We start from the raw sequence: 24,023 nt of genomic DNA, 5'->3' as shown, positions 1-24,023 counted from the left end.
CGTTTTCTATTGGCTCGCGGCTCTCGACCCGGGGCGGGACAAGCCCAGGGGCTTGCTTCCCATTGGCTTGCGGCAGGGGCGGGGAACCCCGTGACAGCTTGGTCGAGCAATCTATTGGCCAATGGCCAAGCCAATTGCTTAACGGCTCGAGCGCTCTGATTGGCGGAGAGATAGGACGATTTCCCCGGACGGGGGCGGTGCTCGGGGACTAAATCCAGAGCCGCCCGGGCTTGGGGTCCCAGGACCACCTGAGGCCAGGTGAGGACGTGGGCTCGCGCGGCCGGCGGCGCGAGGTTGGAGGCTGAGCCCCAGCGCGACCTCGGGCCGCGCTTCTGGCTCCTCTGGCTCAGTTTCCCCGACTCTGGGAGTCCGTCCCGAGCGCCGGGCGAGCTCGAGTCTGAAGTGATCCGGAGCTTTGGGCAAGCAAGTGGATGGATTTCCTGGCGCCTTGCCTCAGTTTCCCCCGCTAAGAAACGGGGGAATCACGATAGTACTCGGCTCACAGTGCGGCTCGGGCCTTACCGTGTTAAGGTAGTGCACGTGAGGCCTTGAACGGATGGTAATTCTGCCTGATGTGTAAAAATCTACAACACTTGTAGACCGAGCGAGTCACTTTCTGGGACTCTGTGATGCAGAGATGCTGGCGTGGGCGCGCAGGAGGGGGCTCGACAGCTGTTTGTGCAGCCCATGGTAAAGCATCGTGAGGCATGGGAAACGGCCTAAGAGTCCAGGGAGGCGTTCCTTCTGGCTCCTGATTTCACTTAACTTTCCACCTTCGGCAGTAGCGATGATAAAAGCTGGAACCAAGAACAGAGCCAGCAATAAATAGCTATCCGTAGTGGAATGATCATATGCCAGAGCTGCCAGGTGTTCCGCTTGCTTTGTTTCATGTAACCTTTCCAAACCCCATCGAGGTAAGTACAGTTCTACTTCTCCTGTAACCTGAGGAAATCAAGTTGCCTAGCGTTTGAGTGAGTTCGTGAAGAAGACCTCACTGGGGAGTGGAAGAGCTGGGGTTTGAACCTGAGTCTTCCTGATGTGTTTAATGTGCTGCTGCACTGCACAGTCTTTGGGGCGCATGGCATGTGCTGAATGGTAGCTGCCTTTTTTGTTAGATGAGAAGTTTGAACGGGCATCTCTAATATCTCTAAGATCTGGGTCCTTTCATCCCCTCTCTGGCTCTGTGTTTCAGGGTTCTCCGGAGCCATGCTGTCAGAAGTCCTGCTGGTGTCCGCCCCAGGGAAAGTCATCCTTCATGGAGAGCATGCCGTGGTCCATGGCAAGGTAAAGCCCCCCCCCCCCCCCCAGAGCCTCTGAGAACTGGGCACCCTTTCTCTCTGACCCTAAGCTAAAAGGAAGCCTGAAGGCATCGCCTGGGAATACATAAGAGAGAAGACCAGTTTCTCTGCAACACAGCAGGGAAGAGATGGGTCTTACACCCACCAAAGTGCTTCTCTGGTCTCACCCAGTAAGAGCACAAAGCTGAAATGTAAAGCTGTGTCAGGAATCCCTGGGTGGCTCAGCAGTTTAGCGTCTGCCTTTGGCCCAGGGCGCGATCCTGGAATCCCGGGATCGAGTCCCACGTCGGGCTCCCGGCATGGGCCTGCTTCTCCCTCCGCCTGTGTCTCTGCCTCTCTCTCTCTATGTCTATCATAAATAAATAAATCTTTAAAAATAAATAAATAAAATCTTTAAAAGAAAAAGATTTATGAATTTAAAAAAAAAAAGCTGTGTCAGTGGGATGAGTCAACCTGGAAGGTGGGCTTCAATGGGAGCACTGAGCTCTAGGGCACCCCAACATTCAGAAATGGAGAAGATGAGTAGGATCCAGCAAAGGAATCTGAGATATGCATTATCTCATTTAACTCTTAAGAGGGCCCCCCTGAAGTTAAACTTTGATTATCCCATTTTGCACATGTGGAAGCAGAGGCTTAGGAGAGGATTGGTAACTTGACCAGGGTCCTCTGCACCTTGGCAGAACTGGGAATGAACCTGAGTCTGAACACGTTGCTCATGCTTTTTCCGCTCCTCTGCTCTGTCATGCTTTATGTTCTTAACTTATATTTATCCTTGCTAACGTGGTGATTGTAGGGAAGCCATTCCTTGGTTTTGAGGACCTCTGAGGTTTTGCATGGGGAGGGAAAATATAAGATATTAACTATCCTAACTGATAGGAAGCATCTGTGCCACATAGGAAGAGGGCATGCCAAGGTTGATCAGAGGCATCTGCCAAGGGCATAGGTGGGCATGCCCTGTATACTAGTATGTGGTCTCTCTCCTCAGCACATTGACATTAACCCCTGTTTTTAAGACTGGAGCCAAAGTCTTTGCAACCCCACCCCTATCCCATGCTCAGGCTCATTGCTTTTGCCATTTATTCTACAGATAGCCCTGGCTGTGGCCTTGAACTTGAGAACATTCCTCCGGCTTCAGCCCCACAGCAATGGGAAAATGTGCCTCAACTTGCCGAACATTGGCGTCAAGCGGGCCTGGGATGTGGCCAGGCTTCAGCTGCAGGACACAAGCTTTCTGGGTAAGTGCAGTGAGAAGGAACCAGGTGTTCAAGAGCCTGGGCTCTGACCAGACGGGGAAGGGGAGAGCTGGGTAGTTATCCTCAGCCATACCTGAGGGGGCTAGAGACCAGCCACTCCAGGAGTGTTTTCTCTCTTGACCCTGTAAAGTTACCTTTACTTACCTATTTTTTTAAATGAGTGTCAAATGATGCACTAGGTCTCTGTGGGCTGTGGTGGACTGATCCTCAAGGCCCATTGTTGGGTGAAAAGCCACAAGATGCAAATAGTGTGTATCTGAGAAAAGGCCCAGCTTTAGTATCAGTACATATGTACACACAGTGGTGATTAGCTACCTCTGAGAGGGTCCTAAGGTCTGAGTGGACAAAGGGAGCCTTCCTTCTGGAATATGGTTTTGACGAGAAGAAGATATCGTTTGGTGTTGGGTATCATTCAAAATCATTAAAAATAAAAGCAACATACTTGTTAATTGTTAATCTCTAAAAAAACAAAACAAAACAAAACAAAAAAAACAGCCCAGGTGGCTCAGCAGTTTAGCACTGCCTTCAGCCCAGGGCGTGATCCTGGAGACCCAGGATGGAGTCCCACTCCAGGCTCCCTGCATGGAACCTGCTTCTCCCTCTGCCTGTGTTTGTGCCTCTCTTTCTGTGTCTCTTATGAATAAATAAATAAAATATTTAAAAAATAATAAAATCAAGTTAAAAATAAATAAATAAACAAACAAATAAATAAATAAAAGAATGGGGGTTGTGGTGAAACCGGACCAGATAGGTGTATTTTTTTTTTAAGATTATTTGTTCATGAGAGACAGAGAGAGAGAGAGGCAGAGACACAGGTAGAGGGAGAAGCAGGCTCCCCATGGGGAGCCTGATGTGGAACTCGATCCCAGGACCCTGGGATCACACCCTGAGCCGAAGGCAGACGCTCAACCACTGAGCCACCCAGGCACCCCCAGGCAGGTGTATTTTGAAAGAAGTTCCCTGGATGATTCCAGAAATATCCTCCATGAAGAGCCCGTACTGCTTTGGAGCAGGCCTCAGAAAATGGCCATCCAGAGCATTCCAGACCTTGCTTTCCATGGTGCACAGGGCCTCCCCTCGAGGCTGGCTGCTGCTTTCGTGTGTCAGTAGCACTGGTGGGAGCAGGCAGGTGGCATGGCACATGTCCCAGACCCCTCCGCCTGCATGTGTGAGCTTGGACGGATCACTTAACCCCCTGAGCCTCCTTGAGCAGAGTCCTGTTGCCTGGGAGGGTTGCTGTGAGGACCCAGCCAGCTGGGAGGTGGGCCGGGCCTGGCAGAGTGCAGGACATGAGTGAGGGCTTGGGAGTGATTTCCCCAAGGGGAAAAGGAGTATGGAACACGAGCCTTTCAGAGACATGTTTTCTACTAGGTTGCCAGGCTCTTCCATCTTTTTCTTCCAGTGTTGTTTGGTTGCCTCCTAATAGTTACAACCACCATGAATGTCTCATTGGGCATCTTTATGTGTGCCAGGCACTGGACTAGTGTCTCATGTACATTGGCATTCTCAGAATTCTCCAGCCCGCCTTGGACATAGATGGTGGTAGCCATCACTGTTGTTGCTTTTTTTTTTTTTTTAAGATTATTTATTTACTTATTTGACAGAAAGCACAAGCAAGTGGAGGGACAGAGGGAAAGGGAGAAGCAGACTCTCCACTGAGCAGGGAGCCTGATGCGGAGCTCTATCCCAGGACCCTAGGATCATGACCTGAGCCACAGGCAGATGCTTAACTGACTGAGCCACCCAGGCACCCCCCCATCCCCATTTTATGGATGAGAAAATCGAGGTTCAGGGGTGAAGCGGTTCAGGTCCCACAGCATTGTCAGTGATGCAGAAAGGATTCAGAACCAGATCTTTCTAAACTCTCCAGAGTCTCAGTGAGTCATTCTATTTCCCCTGTAGGGCCCTGAAATGTCTGCTAACTGGCTTGGCCACTTTTAGTGTGTCCTAATTTCAGGGAACACCTAGCGTTTCGTGTGTCCCCACCCTAGTGTTTCCCAGCATGAGTACAGCAAGCCCAGTGTTCTGTCCCCTTCACAGCTGGACCCAGGACTCAGGGAGCTATTTGTAAAGATGAGCTGGTCGGGCTTGCTTGGCCTCGTCAGGCTCTTGGGGGACAGTGGCCCAGCTTCCTCTGTGCACTGGAAGAGAAACTGCTCCCGGGTTTCTCCCCGAGGTCCAAGCAAATCTCAGCACTTCCCGTTCTCTGGTTGTGAGTGTCCCATCCTCACGAATAGTTTTGAGAAGAGGGACACATTTGGGGAATAATTTTATATTTTTAAAGATTTTATTTATTCATTGATGAGAGACACAGACAGAAAGGCAGAGACACAGGCAGAGGGAGAAGCAGGCTCCCTGTGAGGAGCTCAGTGTGGGACTTGATCCCAGGACCCCAGGATCACCACCTGAGCCACAGGCAGACGCTCAACCACTGAGCCACCCAGGTGCCCAGGGAATAATTTAATGCTTCCTTTCATTTTGGTTTTGTACTGTGGGCGTCAAATGCAGACCTTTGGGTAGTCGAGCTAGCATTCGCTTTGTGTGCATCTGTGTTTCAAGACTACCGTTAATTGAGCATGTATTACACACTAGGAGGTACGCCGAGGGTCTTGCATCCTTTATTTCAGTTTATCTTAGAGGAGGTATTCCTGCTTACCAATGAGGGAAACTGGGGTTCAGAGAGGGTAAGGCATGTGCTCAAGGCCAGAGCACCGATAGATGGGACAGTTGGGACCCACACCCAAGTCTGTGTGCCTGCAAAGCTGGAAGACCAACAGCAGATGCGGTCCTGGTGCTCAGGCCATGAATCCATGTCCATCAGATTCTGATTCTCACTACTGCTCAGTTTTCTGTGTTGTGTGGTCTATGAAAGCGCCTGAACCCCTCTCACCCAGCCTCACGTGTTGTTTGTGACAGAGCCAGGGAACGCCACGGGGGACGCCGCAGCGCCCACCTCAGAGCAAGTGGAGAAGCTGAAGGAGGTGGCAGGCATCCCCAAGGATGGCGCCGACCCCGAGTGTCTGGCTGTGCTGGCTTTCCTTTACCTGTACCTGTCCATCTGCCGGAAGCAGAGGTGTGTGCGTGGCCTAGACCCAAAGCCAGATTCCTGAATCTATCACACGGCTTTTCCCATGCCGTGTCCACAGAGGCAGCCCTGTTCCATGGCCTGCGGGCTCCAGGGAAACCCTGTAATTCGCCAAGTGAAGCATGCGTCCACTCCACCCCTTAAGATAGGATCTGGGCTGTCTGCCCTCGGGGAGGCCAGCTCCCAGAGGATGGCAGTGCTGTTGAGGCAGCGTCACATGGTGATAGAGAGTTGGGTCAGGTTGGGTCAGACTCCACAACGGCTGCCTACCACCTTCCTTGAGGTTTTTACCCTTCCTGGGCCTCAGTCTCCTCATCTGTAAAATGGGGGTGGTAATAGTACCTACCTCTTAGGCTTCTTGTGAGGGTTAGTGAGTTAATTTATCTAAAGTGCTGTGTCTGGCACACTGCCTGAGAAATACGAGATATTGTTAGGTTATTCTCATCAGAAAACTATTGGAGGGTTAGAAATATTATATATAAAATGGGCCTAGCTCTATAACTAGCCCATAGAGATTTTTCACTGTGATTTTTTTTTTTTTTTTTTTTTGGTCCCAGACCCAAAGGGAAAGCCTCAGGGGGCACCCCTTTACTCAGACAGCAGATGCATTGAGCAGGCCCTGGGCCAGGCACAGTGCAGAAGACACATTCATAAATGTCTCAACTGTTGCTGTCCACCGGGGGATTTTCTTTTTTCTTTTTTTTTCTTTTTAAGATTTTATTTATTTATTTATGGGAGACACAGACAGAGGGAGAAGCAGGCTCCATGCAGGGAGCCCTATGTGGGACTCCATCCCAGGACTCCAGGATCACGCCCTGGGCCGAAGGCAGCGCTAAACCACTGAGCCACCCGGGCTGCCCCACCAGAGGATTTCAACTTGAGTGGGGCATGTCGCCTTCCGGGAAGGGATGCACCTTTCAGAACCTCCTGATCTGAGTGGGGCGGGTGGGTGCAGTTTGAAAAGCAGATTAGGCATTATCATTTTACATTTTGGAAGACAGCAGCATTGCTTAATAGAAAATACAGAACACAAAGTCTGACAGTCTTCGCTTGGGAGAAATACATGCAAGATGCCGTGATTCTGAACTTTCTAGTGATAGAAAGGAGGCCTGATAGAACGCATCGCCCAGATAAGGCAGCAATAGAGAAAGGGGGTCGTTGAGGGTTGCTAGGCATGGCTCCTGTGGGTGGCCAGGGGAAGCTTCATAGTGGAAGGAGCATTTGAAATTTTTTTTTTTTAATTTTTACTTATTTATGATAGTCACAGAGAGAGAGAGAGAGGCAGAGACACAGGCAGAGGGAGAAGCAGGCTCCATGCACCGGAGCCCGACGTGGGATTCGATCCCGGGTCTCCAGGATCACGCCCTGGGCCAAAGGCAGGCGCCAAACCGCTGCGCCACCCAGGGATCCCTGGAAGGAGCATTTGAGAGGCGTTTTGCAGGATGGGAAGGAATTTGCCTGGGGGAAAAAGCGGTACAGAGCTTTCCCAGGCGGGGATACAGAGCAGGGCCACAGAAGGGTCTCACTCTTGCAGGGAACAGGATGGGGTTTAGAGAAATGATTGGTGGTTCACAAGAGAACATCATGCTTTAAATGATTCTGGTATCAAAAATTAAAAAAAAAAAAAAAGTGATTCTGGTACCTGTTTCCAAGCTGATTCACCATGACTTCCTGCTATCCCATGGGGCCACTTTTGGGGTCGACAAGTGTCCCCAAGTTCAGATACCTAGGGCAAAGGCTTGGGGTCAGACCCTGCCAATGTCCAGTCCTGGACCATGACTGCCAGTTTGACGCTGGCACCTCGCCACCCTTCAAGGGAGCCATGCTCTGTGCCCCACTGTGTTTCAGGACCCTGCCCAGCCTGGATATCACGGTGTGGTCAGAGCTGCCCACGGGGGCTGGCCTGGGCTCCAGCGCCGCCTACTCTGTGTGTCTGGCAGCTGCTCTCCTGACCGCGTGCGAGGCGATTCCAAACCCGCAGAACAATGGCGAGTCCGCTAGCAGGTAATCACTGCCTTTGTCTTGGTCATAGTCCTCCCTGGGCGCCACGACCCGAGCGTGTGTTCCCTCGCTGAGGACTCCCTGCCACCCTGTGAGGTGAGAGGTGTCACGTGGCCATTGTACAGATGAGGAAGCCGAGGCAGAGCGTGGGCCCGGGCTATGTAGCTAGTGACGGCAGGACGAGACTTGCCACCCAGGTGGCCTGGACCCAGAGCCCGACCCCTTTGCCCCTTTGCTAAGCCACTTCTCCCCCACTCCTCACCCCCACCTTGCCTCTTTTGGGTTCAGGTATCTGTGGTGTGGGAGAAAGAACCTGAGCCCAGACGTAGGAAGCCATGGGGCCCACTTCTCCCATCAACTCCCTGTGGGACCTTGGCCATGCCGCTGTACCTCCTGGGACCCCAGTGTCCTTCTCTGTAACAGGTCCTACCAGACGGTTATGCAAAAAAGAAGAAGGAGAAAAAGTAAAGTGTGCCAAGAAATCAACACAGGGTATTTATTAGATTAAGGCATCTCCCTTCGTAGCAGCCCTCAGCCTCACTCCGGGAGGGGGTATCGCTTCTGCCATCCCCACCAGGAGTCAGTGAGGCTCACTGGGACAGTGTTGTCGGCATCCATTTCTGTGGCTTGGGGAACGCACCTCGAGAAGCCACCCCAGAATTGGAGGTTATGCAGTTTGTCCCGGGCCCCGCCCCAAGTCCAAAATCCAGCCTGGCAGCTTCTCGGTGAGGCCTGTTCCTGGGCCCTGCTAGGGCTAAGGGGAGCCCTCCCACTGGGGAGCTGTCAGTAGCCACTACGTGCTGCATCAGGAGTGGGGCGCTGCTGGCCTCGTCCACCTCCCTGTGTAGCCAGCAAAGGAGAAAGCCACTCAGGCAGTGCTGGGTGCCAGGTTGGATGTGGCTGAGTGTTTCCTCCCAGAGCCCTCCACGCCCGAGACGGGCACGCACTGAAACAAGATCCAAAGGACATGTTGCACAAGCTGTAGCTCGTGACCTCATTCCTCTTTCCGAACTTGCTTTTGAATTGAGGTTTCCCTCCTCTGCCCTGAAAGTGCTGTGGTTTTCAGATAGCCCAGGCCCTTCTGGGCACCCTGTCAGGACCAATGATTTCTCTTCTGAGACACGGAGGTTAAAATACAGTTGAATTCAGACTAAGCCTGAAGGTCCCTTTGATCCTCGTGGCCACAGCGGATCTGAGGGTTCTCGGTGTGATGCGTCTGTCAGCATTCCTCAGGCTCGCTTTGGATAGTTCCTGTGCACGAGGGAAGCAGCAGGGGTGAGGGTAGAGGCGGCTTCTGTCAGGGCAAGAATCCAGAAGGTAATGAGTGACGCACCTGCAGCTAGTGCAAGGTGACAGTTTTCAGGAATTTCAGTGAGGTTTGTCTGTTAACTCGCTGTAAGCCACTGGGCCACCCCTTTGTCTCTCTGGGCTCTGTTTCCTCATCTGGAAACGAGGGACTGCACCTGATGGCCCTTTGGGGGGCCCTCCAACCTTGACACTTAGTGATCCCGAGAGACAACGGTGTTTGTTAATGTGTGCGGATCACTGATTGTAACCTACATCGGTGAAGGCCTGCATGCCTGGGGTCCCCCAAATAGACTTGTATATATGGGCCAGAAAACTAGCTGTGCCATTCAGAAGATGCAAGTGACTTGTGCACGTGTGCACATGTGAGTGTGTGTGCACGTGTGTGTGCGGTTTTTCCCCCGCTGCTTCCTTATAACCAGTTCCTCGCCTCCCCTGAAGGCCCAGTCAGTCATTCCTTCCCCTGACCTTTGATGGGAGCAGGCCCCAGCCCCTTCCCTGGCCCCAGCATTTCCAAATCATACAGAATTGGAATCTGGTCTCCCGTGAAGACAGGGTTAGAAATCTGAGCCTCCAAAGGATGAACAGTATACAGAAGGGGAGGGAGACTCTCCTTGGAGAAGGCCAGGTCCTGGGCTGGGTCCAGCTGCCCCTTTGCCCTGCTGCTCATTCACTTTTCAGTTCCCAGTGAAGGTCAGCTCCTGTCCAGTTCCAGATGCTGTACTGCCTCAGTCTAGAGTGCTCCCTCACATGTCTTGCCTTGCTGACCACCCCCTTTTGTCCCTCAGGCTGTCCGCAATCCAGATGGGGTGCACTCCATCCACCCTGCATCGCACCCATCTCCTGGAGGTTGGTCGTTAAGTGCTGATTGCTTCTAGGCATCCACTCTCTATAAGACACCAAGCCTCAAGCTATTGGGGGCCATGTCTGGTTCCTTCCCTGCTGTGAGCTTAGTCACAGGCATGTAGTAGATGCTCAGTAAATAGTGGACAATTGAGGGAGTCTCGTTGGTACCATAAAGCTCAGTGGTTGAGAGCTTGGGCTCCAGCCTACAGATGTGGTCCTAATGTAGCAGTCAATAACACTGGGATCTGCTTTACTCACCTGAGCCTCAGTTTCCTCTTCTGTAGGAGAGGGAGAGTAACCGTACCTTCCCTGTAGGGTTTTTTGCAGATTACAGAGACAGGCCATTTGAGAAAAGCACAGTGCTTGGCACCTGGTGATGGTGTTTAGCCTCTCAGCCACCACTTGAGTGGCGAGGCCATCAAATTCTCTTTTGCCCAGTGAGGAAAGAGGCTCAGAGGGGGTGGTGGCTGTGCCCAAGGCCTCACAGCAAATGAGCATTGCACTGGGCTTGGGGTGAATCCAGGAGCTGCGATTCCAGGTGGCCTTCTTCCAGAGCCCATACTGTTTCCCCTGCGTTTTTACAAAGCACTTGGTGTGTTACTATCTCAGACATCCTCAATGAGGGAGACATGATTACCCATGTTTTACAGATCAGAAAATGGGGTCGGATGTGACGCCGTTGCTCAGGAATGCCCAGAGAGTCAGGGGCAGGCTGGGTCCCTGCTTGCTGCATAGCTCTGCCCTGGGGCCTGGCATTCTTGGGGCCACAGCACCCTGTTTCCTGGGGGCAAGCGGTCCTCAGAAAGGAAATGAAAGCTGAGAGACAGGGGCAGGGGAGGGGCTGACCATGTATCCTTGTTCGATACTCATGGGCTTGGGGTCTGCTCACTCAAGCTGTCCTCTCCCGAGGAAGGCAGCATGGCCATGTGCTCAGGAAAGATCCGGAGGTGGTCAGTGCACACTTGACCCATCAACAGTGTCTGGGGCACCTGGAATCCACGTTCCTAACAGTCGGGCTTTGGGAAAAGTCACGCCTCTGCTCACTCTTCCTCATAGGAGGCTATGTTCCAGAACAGGAGCTTATGTAGGGGTCTGTTACAGTAGTAACACTGCCCACTGCTTGCGGACCACCTCGCTGGCCCTGGATACACTTGGAACTAGCCTTCGACAGGCGTGACCATTCTACAGATGAGGACAATGGGGCTTAGTTTAGGTAACGGGCCCAGAGTCCCTCAGCTGCTAGGACTGTGTGCATCCAAAGCCTGGTCTCCTTCCACTGTGCCGGGTGGGAGGGTTTTAGAGGGAAGGGAAGGTCCAGCACATTCGGTAGTGGAGAGATTCTGGTGTTTTTCTGTTTCTGAGTTCAAGTGCCCAAGCCCCTTTGACTTTTTTGATCTCCACCGGTGGATCCTTCCCCCTGCTACCGCCAGCGGCCCTGGCCCCTTACTCTCCACCGAGGTCCAGATGAACTTCTGTGTCTTCTTTAGGTGGACCATGGAGGATTTGGAATTAATTAACAAGTGGGCCTTCCAAGGGGAGAGAATGATTCATGGGAACCCCTCTGGAGTGGACAACACCATCAGCACTTGGGGTAGGGGCTGCCTCAGGCTTGTTTTCTTTATTTTTATTATTTTAGAAATTCTTAGGATCATTGTAGATGCTCAGGCTGTTGGTTTGGGTGAATGAAATCAGCAAATTCTGAAGAACATAATATTTTCTTGTTTGGGGTGGACGAGGGGTGGGAGAAATTACAGGGCCCTGCCTCACCCCTCCTGACCCCGAATCTCTGGGGGCATTTCTGGGGGGTTGGGGTAGGGTCTGGGAAGCCACAGTTTCAGGGACCTTACAAGGATCTCTGGGATAAAGTTGCAGAGCCACTCATTGCTGGAGTGTTTGGTAGCCACACGAGCTTGGCCACCCTCCAGTAAGGACACTGGCTTAGGGGACCTGGCCACAGTCCCAGGCTCACCTTCCCCACGTGGCCTGTGGGTGAAGCTGGGCAGCCTGGGGGGAGGGCAGGCTCCCTGGCAGAGCATGGAGTTCCTTTGTACCTTCCTGGATCTTGTTGTAACTGAAACTGGGATGACTGGTGGTGGGGTTCAGTCTGTTCACTGGATGGGCCAACACCTTCACCCCACCTCCAGCCTGGTTTCTCCATCAGGAGGCAAAGTTACATAGCTTTTTCTATAGCCCCAACCCACTGCCTTTTCTCTTTAGGAGGAGCACTCCGATACCAACAAGGAAAGATCTCATCCATAAAGAGGTAATTGTGGGGTGGCGCAGCATCTCCTGGCTCCTGGCTGCATCAACACGTCCATTGGGCGGGGGGCTGTACCTCTAGGGGAGGGAATGTGTGGGCCTGGTGTCCCCAGGCTTTCCATCCTCTCCCCCATGAGGCCCTCACAGGCCATGGGCCAGGAGGGCACCCTGTTCTTACCTTCTGTGCTATGGCCCTTAAATTGCCAAGAGCTTAGAGGGAGAGGTCGTGCGTGGCCATGCCGTTCACCTTCCAGAGCATGACTATCCCCACCAGACCCCTGGTTTCTCATTCATTTAATTCATTTGATCATGTAGTCATTTAGCAAACAAGAACTGATGTCTTCCTGTGTTCCTAACGACACTGTCTTAGGGTCTACGGCTATAAAAATGAGTCTCAGCCACAGTTTCGGCAGGGTGGGACGTGGAAGTAGGGGTGGAGTAGGGGAAGGCCGACAGACATTCGCACAGAGCCCCTGTGGGGAAACATGAGAGTTGCCACAGTGAGACCCTCAGGGCAGAGCCTGGGCTCCAGAGCTTGTGAGAAGCCTCAAGCGGGGGCGACCTGTGATGACCTCTCAGCCTGTTTCACATGTTCCTTGACCCCCTCCCTCCAGAGGAATCGCACTTACAAACGTGCATGTTAAAATAGAACATTTCTCTTTGAACTCGGAGTGCAAATGCCGGATGTGGGGAATGAAGCATATTCATGTGCTTCTGCAAGCAGGAGCAGGTGTTTTTTTAAGATTTTATTTATTCATGAAAGACACACAGAGAGAGGCAGAGACACAGGCAGAGGAAGAAGCAGGCTCCCTGCGGGGAGCCTGGTGTGGGACTCAATTCTAGGACCCCGGGATCATGACCTGAGCCAAAGGCAGATGCTCAATTACTGAGCACCCAGGGATCCCAGGAGTGGGTGTTTTTTGGTAGTTCCTTGAGCCCTCGATCAAGTTGAGTGGTAGTGTTTGTCCCAGGGCGCTTTGCCCCACCCTGGTGGCCTTTCCATGGTGATGAGAGTCCTCTTCACTGTGGATGGGCTTCTAGCCCGCTGCCCTCACCAACTGGGCTGCTCTGTCAGTGGCTCTATGAGCTGGCGTGACATAGTGGTGCTGTACTCTTGCTTCCACCTGCACCTCTGAGATCTTCCTGCCTCAGCTCTGTTGGCTTCCATGAGCCAAGCCTGCCTTTCTGAGCCTCTACATTAGGGTTTTTTTTTTTCTTAACCTTGGTACCATTGACATCGTGAACTGGATAGTTCCTTATGATGGGCGGCTGCCTTATGCAGCATGTTTAGGATATTTAGAAGCATCCCTGATCTCTACCCACAAGATGCCAGTAGCACCTCCCCCATCTCCCAGTTGTGGCAACCGGAATTGTCTCCAGACATTGCCACATGTCTCCTAAAGGGCCAAGATCTCCCCTGGATGACAACCTCCACTCTGCACAGAGGAGGAAGCAGAGCTGTTGGGGAGAGTAGAACCAGCTTGCTCTGGCTGCTGTGCATGCAGGGCAGTGGAGCTCGGGGCCCAGGGGGGCACCTCTGCCAGGTAGACTGACGCCCCATGCAGTGACATCAGGAGTCAAGGTCAGGACTCAGATGTCAGACCTGGGCTTGCCCACGGGGCTCACAGTCCGTCCAAGAAGGCAGTCACTCATCTTCAGAGCGAAGCCATCCAGGAAGTACTGAAGCTGCTGTGGATGGCAGTGAGAGGTGTCAGAAGTTCAGCGACAGATGTGGGGGTCCTTCATGGGGGCAATGGCATCTCGTTCAGTGTTTCCTGAGAGGTAGTTGTATCCTGAGCACTGCAGTAGGCCCCAGGGATAGAAGACCAGCTAAAACATGGTGTGGGCACATAGGTACATTCTACTGGAGGGGAATTGAGAGAGATGAGTGATACAGGCTTTTCCAGATGGTGGGAGGCAGGAGGAGAGGCCCCAAGGCCAGCTGGTGGTGGTGTGATAGACGGAGGCTCTGGGGTCTGTTGGCCTTTCTTTGAGCCCAGCTCTGCCACTCATGAGCCAGGTGCTCTTGAGTGAGTCACTTTTCCTGAGGCAGATGTCTCCTGGTTTATATTATGAGAATCCTGCGCATGGAATCAGAAACAGTATCTGTAGGGTGCTCTGCCCTTTGCTGACCATATTTAATTCCACAAATACCGCATCCTTGGTGCTGGGGCCTGAGCAGGGAAGAGTAAGTCCTGCCTTCATGAAACTAATATTTTGTGGGAGAAGACAGCCAACAAATGGCTCTGTAAGAGCCTGTCAGGCAGTCAAATGGATGACCAGGGGAGCCTCCAATGAAATGACATCTGAGCAGGGACCTGGATGAAACCCTAGAGTGAGTCCTGGAGCTGTTGAGGACGGTGCTAGGTCCCTGGCAGAGGAAATGCAAGTGCAAAGGCCCTGAGGCAGGGGCGTCCCTGGCATGTTGAACAGCAAATAGGAAGCCAGGATGGCCAGAGTGAACACCCGGGGAGGGCAGAAAGGACCTAAAATGGGAGAGTTAGCCAGGCCTAGCAGGCACAAGCACTTAACAGGGCGTAGCCTGGGTGGTAGTCTCTAGATGCCCTAGAAGCCATGGGGGTTTGTGGGACTGGTGGGGCTGGCAGCAAGCCTGCTCGCAGAGGACTTATCTAAGGAAGATGAAGACCCAATATTCCAACTCCTCCCGCCCGGATGAATGGGAACACAGCAGACCGACCTTCAGTGCTGGCTGCAGGGCGCCACGGCGAGCAGATGGCGGATTCTCTGAGAAGCCGGGAGGCCAGACTCCACATTAATCCCACCGATGGCTTCAAGAGGAACCCTTCCCCCCCGCCCCCCCCCAACGACGTATGGTGCTTCTCCATTAAAAAAAATGCATTGTTTGCGAAGTGGATCAAGATGCGGCCTCCCAGAACGCTGCCCTTTTGAAGAAAGGCTTGTCTTTAAGGGGAAAAGAAAAGCCAAATAGAATGTTCATCTTTTGTAAAGTTAAAAAAAAAAAAAAAGAAAGCCAGCCTCCAAGGCTGAGAATCAATATTAATTTCATGGGCTTATGGGCGGTGAGATCAAGCAGGTTTCTGGCAGCCTTTCTCAGCCCTATTGGATTTTACAGTCTTGGGTTGTGAAAAGAAAAACGGATAAAGGTATCAGGGGGTCTGCTGTCTCCAGCTGTCTCGGGCCAGACCTCGTCCAGATGCTCCAGCCTCCATCCCCGACCCACAGCGCTCTGACAGGCAGCTTGGGGATGACCAGAAACGGTGCCCCGAGCCTCCAAAGGCCACTAGCCATGGGACAATTGGGATTGTGACCTTAGGAGGTATCCGAAAGCTCAGAGGGCTGGTGAGGGCAGCAGGGTCATGCCGCAGAGCCAGCTTACCTGGGGCAGCTGAGCAGGGACGACCGACTCCCTCTGACCACATCTGGCTGTGCCAGGGCAGCTGGTCTGGGCAGGGCATGATGGGCTCCACGTGCTGGGATCCCGACGCCTGCACGAGCCCGCCCTCCCCGGTACCCACTAATGCGGTATCCTCCCTCCCTGCGAGCACCCCCTCTGCCAGATTCTGCCCTACATCCCGCTCGCTTTTCTTCCTAAATCCCTGGAACCTTCCACTCCAGCACGCCAAGGTGGTCCATGTGACGGAGCCTCCACCCCTTCTTATACTCTTGGCTGTCGTGCCTTTGAACTCCAACCCCGTGAACCTGGCGTCTTCTGGCAGCTCCAGGCTAAGCCAGGCCCCCCTCGCGTGTCCCCAGCGCATAGTAGGTGCCCAACTGCAATCAGGTGGGTGGGTGGCGAGCCAGAAAACAGTGTCCATCTGCCTGAGGGCTGGAGCGGAGATGCAGCTACGATTGGCAGCAGGAGCCCCCTGCTCCCCTCACTATCCCTCTGGCCCCCGATGTCCTTTCCCTGGGCCTCCGCTCTCTCCTCGGGGTCAGGGTGGGGTGACACTTGGGATCGGGCCTCCGCCCTGAGTGCACCGTGGCCCCGCTTCGCCCTGTAGGCTGCCGGCTCTGAAGATCCTGCTGACCAACACCAAAGTCCCTCGCAGCACCAAGGCTCTCGTGGCCAGCGTCAGGAGCAGGCTACTTAAGGTACATCCCGTGCCACCACTGGCGGGGTTCTCACCGGGCCAGGCCAGCCAGGTCTGGGAGCTCAAGCTCTCCCTCTGCCCCAGGGCTTCGTGGGGGGGCGAGATGGGTGATGGGGACCGGGGGAGGGAGGTGGTTTTGGCAGGCAGAGAGGTGCTGTGTGCCCCCCACCCCTTGGCTTGGCAATGAGAATCCCCCACTTACGTCAGGGGGCCAGGCAAGGCAGATACCCAGAGGGTAGGGGAGGCGGTTTCCTCAGAGTGGGGGCCTGGGGGGACACCTCTCTCCTCCTGGTGCCCGGCAGCTGTCCGGTGTCTGCCCAACCCCAGACCTCACTGGCCATTGCTTCCTCTCCCTCCAGTTCCCTGAGATCGTGGCTCCCCTGCTGACATCTATAAACGCTATTTCCCTGGAATGCGAGCGGACACTGGAGGAGATGGCTTCGGCCCCAGCCCCAGAGCACTACCTCGTGCTGGAAGTAAGAACCCTTCTGCAGGATTCAGGGTCTCGCCCACACCACTGTCTGGGACGGGTGCTCATCTGACCTTGGGATCCCCCGAGCTGAAGCACAGAGGCCGGGCCTAAGCCTGGGCTCCTGTACACACAAAGGCCAGCAGCCTGCCTCCTTCTTAGGCCTTTTCATAGATGTTTCAAAGCCATTGAGCCAGGACATGCAAAGCACCGAGGGCAGGGCCTGGCGCGTGCTAGGGGCCAGGTTTGGGTTCATGCCTGTAAGGAGCACCGGGCTAGTGCTGACACCATCTTCTGTTGGCCCAGGGGCAATTTCTTGCATGGCCACCTCTTTTCCTGCTGTCCTTGCTGACTGCATCTGTCCCCCGCCCCCTTTTTTTTTTAAAGATTTTATGTATTTATCTTAGGAGTGGGGAAGGTGCAGAGGAAGGGGGGACATGCACACTCTGCACTGAGCGCAGAGCCTGACATGAGGTTTGATCTCATGACCCTGGGATCACGACCTGAGCCAAAATCACGAGTCGGGACATTTCACCAACGGAGCCACCCAGGCACCGCAGCTCAGATATACTCTAACACAATTCTTTCCTGATTGTTCCCTGAGCCACCACTCTTTGCATAATTCTCGTATAGAGGCTGAGACCTTGGGTTTAGATCAGGTCACGATCTGATCCCAGGCTCACTCCTGCTGGTCTCACTGGAGCGTCTTAACACAGCAAGGCCTGGGAGGTGACGTGCAGTCATCATTCCTGATGAACCACCAGCACAGTAAGCCAGAGGGCGCAGGCTTATCCCCACAGTCCTGGTGGCTGGCAAATACGGGTCGACGTTAAAGAGCAGCTCCTAGGCTAAGCCTTCTTACAAGTGATTTCTCTCTTAATCTCTATAATTACCTCCCTGGGAAGTAGGTATGTTGTCCCCATTTTACAGATATAAAAACTGAGGCCTAAGGAGCAACTTTCTCCAAGGTTCACCAACTAGTAGGTTGACATGCCAGGCATCAAACTGAATGACTTGCTTGTCTCTTAGGCCAACAGATCTTTAATGAGCACCCACCCACCCAGGCCAGGGCAGTGACCCTCTCTCATTTCTGTGCTTTACCTCCCCATTTCCATAGCTGTCTGCCTCCAGTCCCCCAGCATTTGCATGGCTGGCTTCAATTCCTTTCATGTACAAAGGAGGGAACACAGTCCTCCTGAGTAGGAAATTAATAATGATAGAGTACTGCCTAAAATATACCCTGTTGAGCCCCTAGAGAATGCCACAGAACAGCACGTTGATTATACATTGTGTATATTTTTGGCTGTGGCAGCCGCTGAAATGTGCAGCTCGGCTCCTGGACAGCTTTGTGCTCAAACCAGCGAGCTGTTCTCCTGTGTCACAACCTGTCATCTGATCCTTGACAGATTTTGGATCAGAATGTGACAGGTGTCTGAAACCTGCCTCGGCAACGTGACACCTGGCGCTCAGGCATAGAGAGCAGCCCCCAGAAGTTTTCCCTCCCATCCAGCCCTTGGGGCTGGGGAAAGGCACCCAGGGCTGCCACCAGGCCATCACGCCTGTCTGCTCATTTGTCAGAAGTGCTGGGGTGTGTGAGGCGGGCTGCAGGGGAGGGCTGACCCGAGCCTGCCCGACAGCCTGGGGCAGGAGAACCAGGTGGGCCTCAGCAGACAGCTCGGTGATTGGCAACCCTCGCGGCACGCCGGCACTCCTTGTTCCCTAGAGCAGAGCTGTGTGCTGTCAAGCCACACACCATGAGAAGTAGGTGGCAGCCGGAATGCCAAGGGCGCTCCTGGAGGCAGGGTAGACATGAGCTTTGCATCAGGCAGACCCAGCTGCCGGTGCTGGCCCAGGACCTTACCAGCTCAGTGACCTTAGGCAAGTCACTTTCCTCCTTGAGCCTTAGCGTCCCCTAAAATGGCGATGATGGTGATGTGACCATAAGAGTACTGATAGCAGCAGACTTTCCAGAGGCCCTAATCTCAGGCCAGGCATCATGTGAAAACTCACCTCATTTCATCCCCACAGTGATGAGACAGAGCATCTTATAATGCCAGTTTTATAGGTGGGGAAACTGAGGCACGGCATGGAAGACCTCGCCCCAGGACCAAGAAGTCACAGAGCTGGGACTCAAACCCAGGCCCCCCTGACTCCAGATCCCACATTCTTAACTTGCCTGGTGGGGACTATAGCTGGATGCTCTTCTTAGAGCCCCAGCATCTAGCACAGTGTTTGGCAAACACTGGTATAATAAATGTAGTCGGGGGCACCTGGGCTGTGTTAACTGTCAGTTTTGGTATTTCATCAACCTGCATCTTGTTTGAGCCTCAGAAGAACAGGAATTTTATGCAGGATCAAAGAAACCTGAAAAACAGCTCTTTCCCCTACTTTGTGACCCTGTTAGAACCAAAAACCAGTTCTTATTCTGAAAATGGGCACCTGAGGCAGCTGTAGGATGGCATATTACTTCAGATTCCTGCAGATGATAGAAATCCATTTCCATCAGGCGTTAGCGGAAAAGGTATTTATGGGCTCAAAACTATGAAGACTGGCAAGAACAACTTCAGGCATAGCTGGATCCAGGGGCCAAACAACTCAGTCCGAAGTCTCCATCTTGCATATGATCTCTGACCATGTGCAGGGCAGATAAGTCTGGCAGTTTACCTCTGAAGTCAACCAATTTTAGCAGCTCCAGGGCAGAGGCAGAGAAAACCCTGGGAGGGCTATGGTCACAGGCCCATCCCTGACCAATCACCATGGTCAGAGGCTTCTTTGGCCAGGCCTGGAACATGTATTTACCACCAGCTCCATCCCAGTCCCACAGGAGTCCTGCAGGAAGGAGAGGTTCTTTCATCAGTGGAGAGGGACACAGTGCTGGCTTGCGTAAGCCATTCGCTGTCCCGAACCAGCGGCTATCACATGGATGGGGTGGGCACAAGACCTTGGTTTCAGGCATGTCAAGTGGGAACAGATTGAACCTTCTCCTCCAGGAGCTCATCGACATCAACCAGCACCATCTGAATGCCCTCGGCGTGGGCCATGCCTCGCTGGACCAGCTGTGCCAGGTGACCATGGCCCATGGACTGCACAGCAAGCTCACTGGTGCGGGCGGCGGTGGCTGTGGCATTACGCTCCTCAGGCCAGGTACTTGGGGGCGGGGCACAGTCGCCACCCGGGGCTCATGCAGAGGTCCTACCTGGGCAGTTGCCTTGGGAGGAAGAAGAAGCTGGAGGACAGTCCCCCTTCTGCTGTGTGTCCTTGGTCAAGTTAATTAACCTCTCTGGGCCTCTGTTGCTGCAGTGGTAAAATGAGGATGCCGACCTCTCTTTAGGGGATTGCTGTCTGGATTCCAGGAGAAAAATACATGTAGAAAGCCTGGCACAGGGCTGGGCTGTGGTAGGGGCTCTTATTGTGGTGGCTGTCCCTACCACCTCCTTACTGGCCAAGTCTCCCACGAGCTTGAGAAATAACCAGGACTTTGTCATCTTTCGTGTCAGTCTTACCCCTCTCCCTTGCTGTCACCTCGTGATGTGGCCAGGACAGGGACTGACCTTGCTACAATACAAAACAAAGGGCTTTCTCTCCCCTTCTTTACCTTTGCCTCCTTCGTCTTCCCATTCCCACCTTTCACTGTGGCTTTGCAGTGAGCCCACTGTGGCCTCAGCCCCTTCCACGGCTCTCTGTGCGCTCCCAGGTGTCAAGAGGTCGGCACAGCCAGCGGCCGACCTTGACCGTGGGCTCCTAGTTCATGGCCACTGACGGTGATGAGAGAGAAGGCTCCTGGGGCATGTCCGCTGTGCCAGGCGGCTTGCCTGCATTCTCCCGTGTGAGCCTCACAGGGACCTGTGAGGGGTACAGATTCTTAGCCTCATTCCCAGATGAGGAGACTGAGGCTCAGAGAAGGGAAGTCACTTGTCTGAGGCCCCAGGACTGATCCATGACAAGGCCAGGTCCATGTGACTCGTGATTTTAACGGTTGCTCTGTACCCAACACCCCAGTGCCCCCCACCACCAAGAGGGTGCAGAGCTCGACATTCCCACAGGAAGACCTGGTTGGTTGGTCCCAGGCCTCTTCCTGGCTGAACAGTCTCTAAGGGCACAGACGATTGTGGGGTGACCTGCCGCTTTCCACTTTCCCTCCGCCCAGATCTGGAGCAGCCGAAGGTAGAGGCCATGAAGCAGGCTCTGACCAGCTGCGGGTTTGACTGCTGGGAGACCAGGATCGGGGCCCCCGGCATCTCCATCCACTCGGCTGCCTCCCTGGACACGCAGGTGCAGCGAGCCCTGGATGGCCTCTGAGATGAGCCCGCCCGCTGCAGCCCCACCAAGAAGCCCCTCCTGGAGTATTCCGGGTGCCAGAGTCCACCTCTGCTGGCCACGGGCCGCAGCCCTGCGTGACGGCCTTCCCAGCAGCCGCACCCCTCCAGGCCCAGCAGTGCAACGCGGAACCTACAGTGGGCTGGGGTGCCCTGGAAGACCCCGTCTGTGATCTGCCTTCTCTTGAGCCACCGGGCAGTGGGACCATGTGGGGTCCTGTGAGATGTGAGGAGCTTCCTATCCTCCCCGAAGCTCCCACACACCCATCTGCTTTGGGCCTCTGTCGCCTTCTGACACCCTCTGCCCACTGGGCTGGCGGCTCCGATGCAGTTGTCTGGCTTCTGGAGCAGTGTGCCTTCTCCCTCCCGCGCCTCTGCTCTTTACCTGTCTTGAGGGCCTGGCCCCTCCCACCTCCTCCAGGAAGCTTTCGCTGACCCCTGGCAGGGAGGTGACCCTAGTCCCACCTTCCTCCTGTACATCCCGTCTGTTTGAACCGTTCAGCACTTTGTGTGGTCTGCTCTCCGGCGAGACTGTGGGCTTCCTAGGGGTGGTCTGGGTGGTGGTCTTTGCCTTCCGCCCTCCCGTTTGAGAGCTGGCCAAAGGCATGGTGGATGTACCCGGTTTCTTCCAGTCTGTACCCATGGGATTTGCAGAAAACACAGCAGAGAGGAAATAAAAAGCTCTTGAGTAAACCAGTGCTTTACTCAGTGTCTAGAAAGAAGGATGACCATCTGGTACCGTCTCCTTCACGTCCATGCCTGCCTCCTCTGTCCTGTCCCTTCTCTGGTCACTGTCTCCATGGAGCTCTTAAGGAGTTGAAGGAAAGAAGGGCTTTGGGTGGGGTGGCCCCGATGGCTTAGCGGTTTAGTGCCGCCTTCAGCCCAGGGCATGATCCTGGAGGTCCGTGATCAAGTCCCATGTCAGACTCTCTGCATGGAGTCTGTTTCTCCCTCTGCCTGTGTCTCTGCCTCTCTCTCTGTTTCTAATAAATAAAATATTAAAAAAAAAAAGAAGAAGAAGAAGGGCTTTGGGTCACTCTGTTGTGTGTCTTGGGGCCATCAGCCCTCTGGCACAATTCTGTCTGCTTTTCCAGGAAGGGGAGTTTTAAGTTTCCTGGCCCCTGGAGTCGTGAGCACTCACAAAATCACAGACTTCGGGATCCCTGGGTGGCTCAGCAGTTTAGCGCCTGCCTTCTGCTCAAGGCATGATCCTGGATGCCCGGGATCAAATCCCGTATCAGGCTCCCTGCATGAAGTCTGCTCTCCCTCTGCCTGTGTCTCTGCCTCTCTCTCTGTCTCTGCCTCTCATGAAAAAATAAATAAAATCTTTAAAAAAATAAAAAAAAAAACATTCACAGACTTGAAAACAAAAACCTGTAGGTTCTGGAATCTTTTTTTTTTTTTTCCTGAAATTGCCTGGGTGGGGGAAAAAATATTCAAGTGCTAGTCGCCCAGTGCCTGGCACCTACCTGGCCCTATTTGAACTGGATATTACTACTCAAAGCTCCTTCTGAAACCGGAGAATCCATCAAAAAGCCCTCCCGTGGGGAGCTCCAGCCACCCTGGGCCTTGGTGAGGCACACAAGGAGGTGGGGGCTGGGCAGGGAGTTCAGGGCGTGCTGAAAAAGGCCCTGCGCTGCTGCCCTTGGCCACTAGGGGGCAGCGGGTGCCTTTCCCAGGGAGGGTGAATGGGAGCGGGCCTGCGGAGCCGGATCTGAGCTCTAAGCCCCACTGCCCCCACCACCCTCCCTGCCATGCCAGGCCTCCTGGGCTGCGCCTGGGCTCCCTGCCAGGGACATGAGGGCAATACGGAGGTTGCTTGTCCTGGCATCACTGATGGGGGTTGCCTGGTTCCCTTTGAAACACAAATAATGCATAAAACAATAATGTTAATACTGAACACTTAACCATGTGCAGGATGCTGTTCTAAGCGCTGTAGATACATCATCTCTTTTCATCTACCTCAGGCTTGGAGCATAATTGCTAGTCTCAGCCCTATTTTAAAGATCGGGGAAACGGAAGCTCAGAGAGGTTGAGTAATTCAGCCAAGGCCACACAGCTAATCCGCATCAGAGGTAGGATTCCCGCCCAGGTAGCTTGACTACAGCACCTGTCCTCAACCCCTGCGTGCTTCCGCCTGGACACAGGTTGGTGCGATTCTTGCTGCTTTCCACACTTGGGCTCCTTATTTCTTCTGGATTCTGTTGTACTTGGTCAGAGTGGGCCCAGGGTCTGGGTATTTTCATCAGAGGTGCCCGTACCAGGTGTCCAGAGAGGCTGAGGCCCCCAGAATCTACTTCCTCCTTGAGACCCTCCCTCTTCCTCACTCCCTGGGGACCCTGTGTCTCTCCAGGAGCAGAGGCCAACCCATTACTCATGCCTGAGCAAAGCAGCACCTGCATGCCTTGGCCGGTACCGCCTCACCCCAGCCATCACCCCCAGCCTCAGTGGTGCCTACTCCTGGCCACTGATCTCTTCCATTGCATTTGTAGATAGTTTGCATTTGCAGGGAGCACCCCCCTTCTTGCCTGGGGTTCTCACTCCCAGCTGCACATCAAAACTACCCTGGAATGCCTGCCTCACCCCCAGTGTTCTGATATAACTAATCTCACCAAGATTCAGCCCTGGATAGTTTTCAGAAGCTCCCAGGTGATTCTTCTAATGCAGAGTCAAGGCTGAGGACACTGAGTTAGATGACCCCAGAGGTCAACTAAGCTCTGCCTGGGCTTCCATTCACCTCTACCACCCACTGGCTACATGACCTCAGGCAAGCCCATCCACTTCGGGAAGCCACAGACTCCTCTTCTGGAAGGTGGAAAAACTAGTAATACCCCCCTGAGAGAGGTTTTGTGAAGAGTGCGTGAGAAAGTGCACGCGAAGCCTATGGCACCGTGCCTGGCACACAGGAGGTGCTCGCGGATGCTCATCACCGTAACTGTCCTGTGCTGAGAGACTGAGTGTCTCTCAGAGCTCAGGAATTTCAGAGCGGTGCAGAGTTGGCTAGAAGCACCCAGCCCTGGTTGTCCAAGCCCCCTAGGTTGAGACCCCGGGGATCACTGCTGGAGAGAAACAGCCAGTGCCCACTGCCTCTCCAACCTCCCTCCTGGCTCCCTCCCCG

General features: G+C 53.8%; 1 protein-coding gene across 4 annotated transcripts; it reads left to right on the top strand.

The window, feature by feature from the left end:
• The first annotated feature begins 104 nt into the window (after window positions 1-104).
• MVK (mevalonate kinase) lies at window positions 105-21,916 on the top strand. 4 transcript variants are annotated; one of them, XM_072802904.1, is made up of 11 exons: window positions 105-258; window positions 1,193-1,284; window positions 2,386-2,533; window positions 5,468-5,624; window positions 7,485-7,640; window positions 11,276-11,379; window positions 12,006-12,051; window positions 16,031-16,121; window positions 16,480-16,596; window positions 19,580-19,733; window positions 20,737-21,916. In XM_072802904.1, the coding sequence occupies exons 2-11, from the start codon at window positions 1,207-1,209 to the stop codon at window positions 20,886-20,888; spliced, it is 1,203 nt and encodes a 400-aa protein (XP_072659005.1). In that variant the 5' UTR covers window positions 105-258; window positions 1,193-1,206; the 3' UTR covers window positions 20,889-21,916. The 4 variants fall into 4 exon arrangements, with proteins under 4 accessions (XP_072659005.1, XP_072659007.1, XP_072659006.1 ...); XM_072802905.1 differs by having other exon boundaries at window positions 167-914; XM_072802906.1 differs by lacking the exon at window positions 7,485-7,640.
• The last annotated feature ends 2,107 nt before the right edge of the window (window positions 21,917-24,023 follow it).

This window comes from Canis lupus, chromosome 27, assembly GCF_048164855.1.
Source record: "Canis lupus baileyi chromosome 27, mCanLup2.hap1, whole genome shotgun sequence".
Taxonomy (NCBI): Eukaryota; Metazoa; Chordata; class Mammalia; order Carnivora; family Canidae; genus Canis; species Canis lupus.
Note: the sequence above shows the minus strand (reverse complement) of the source record. Positions and strands in the feature narration are given on the sequence as shown.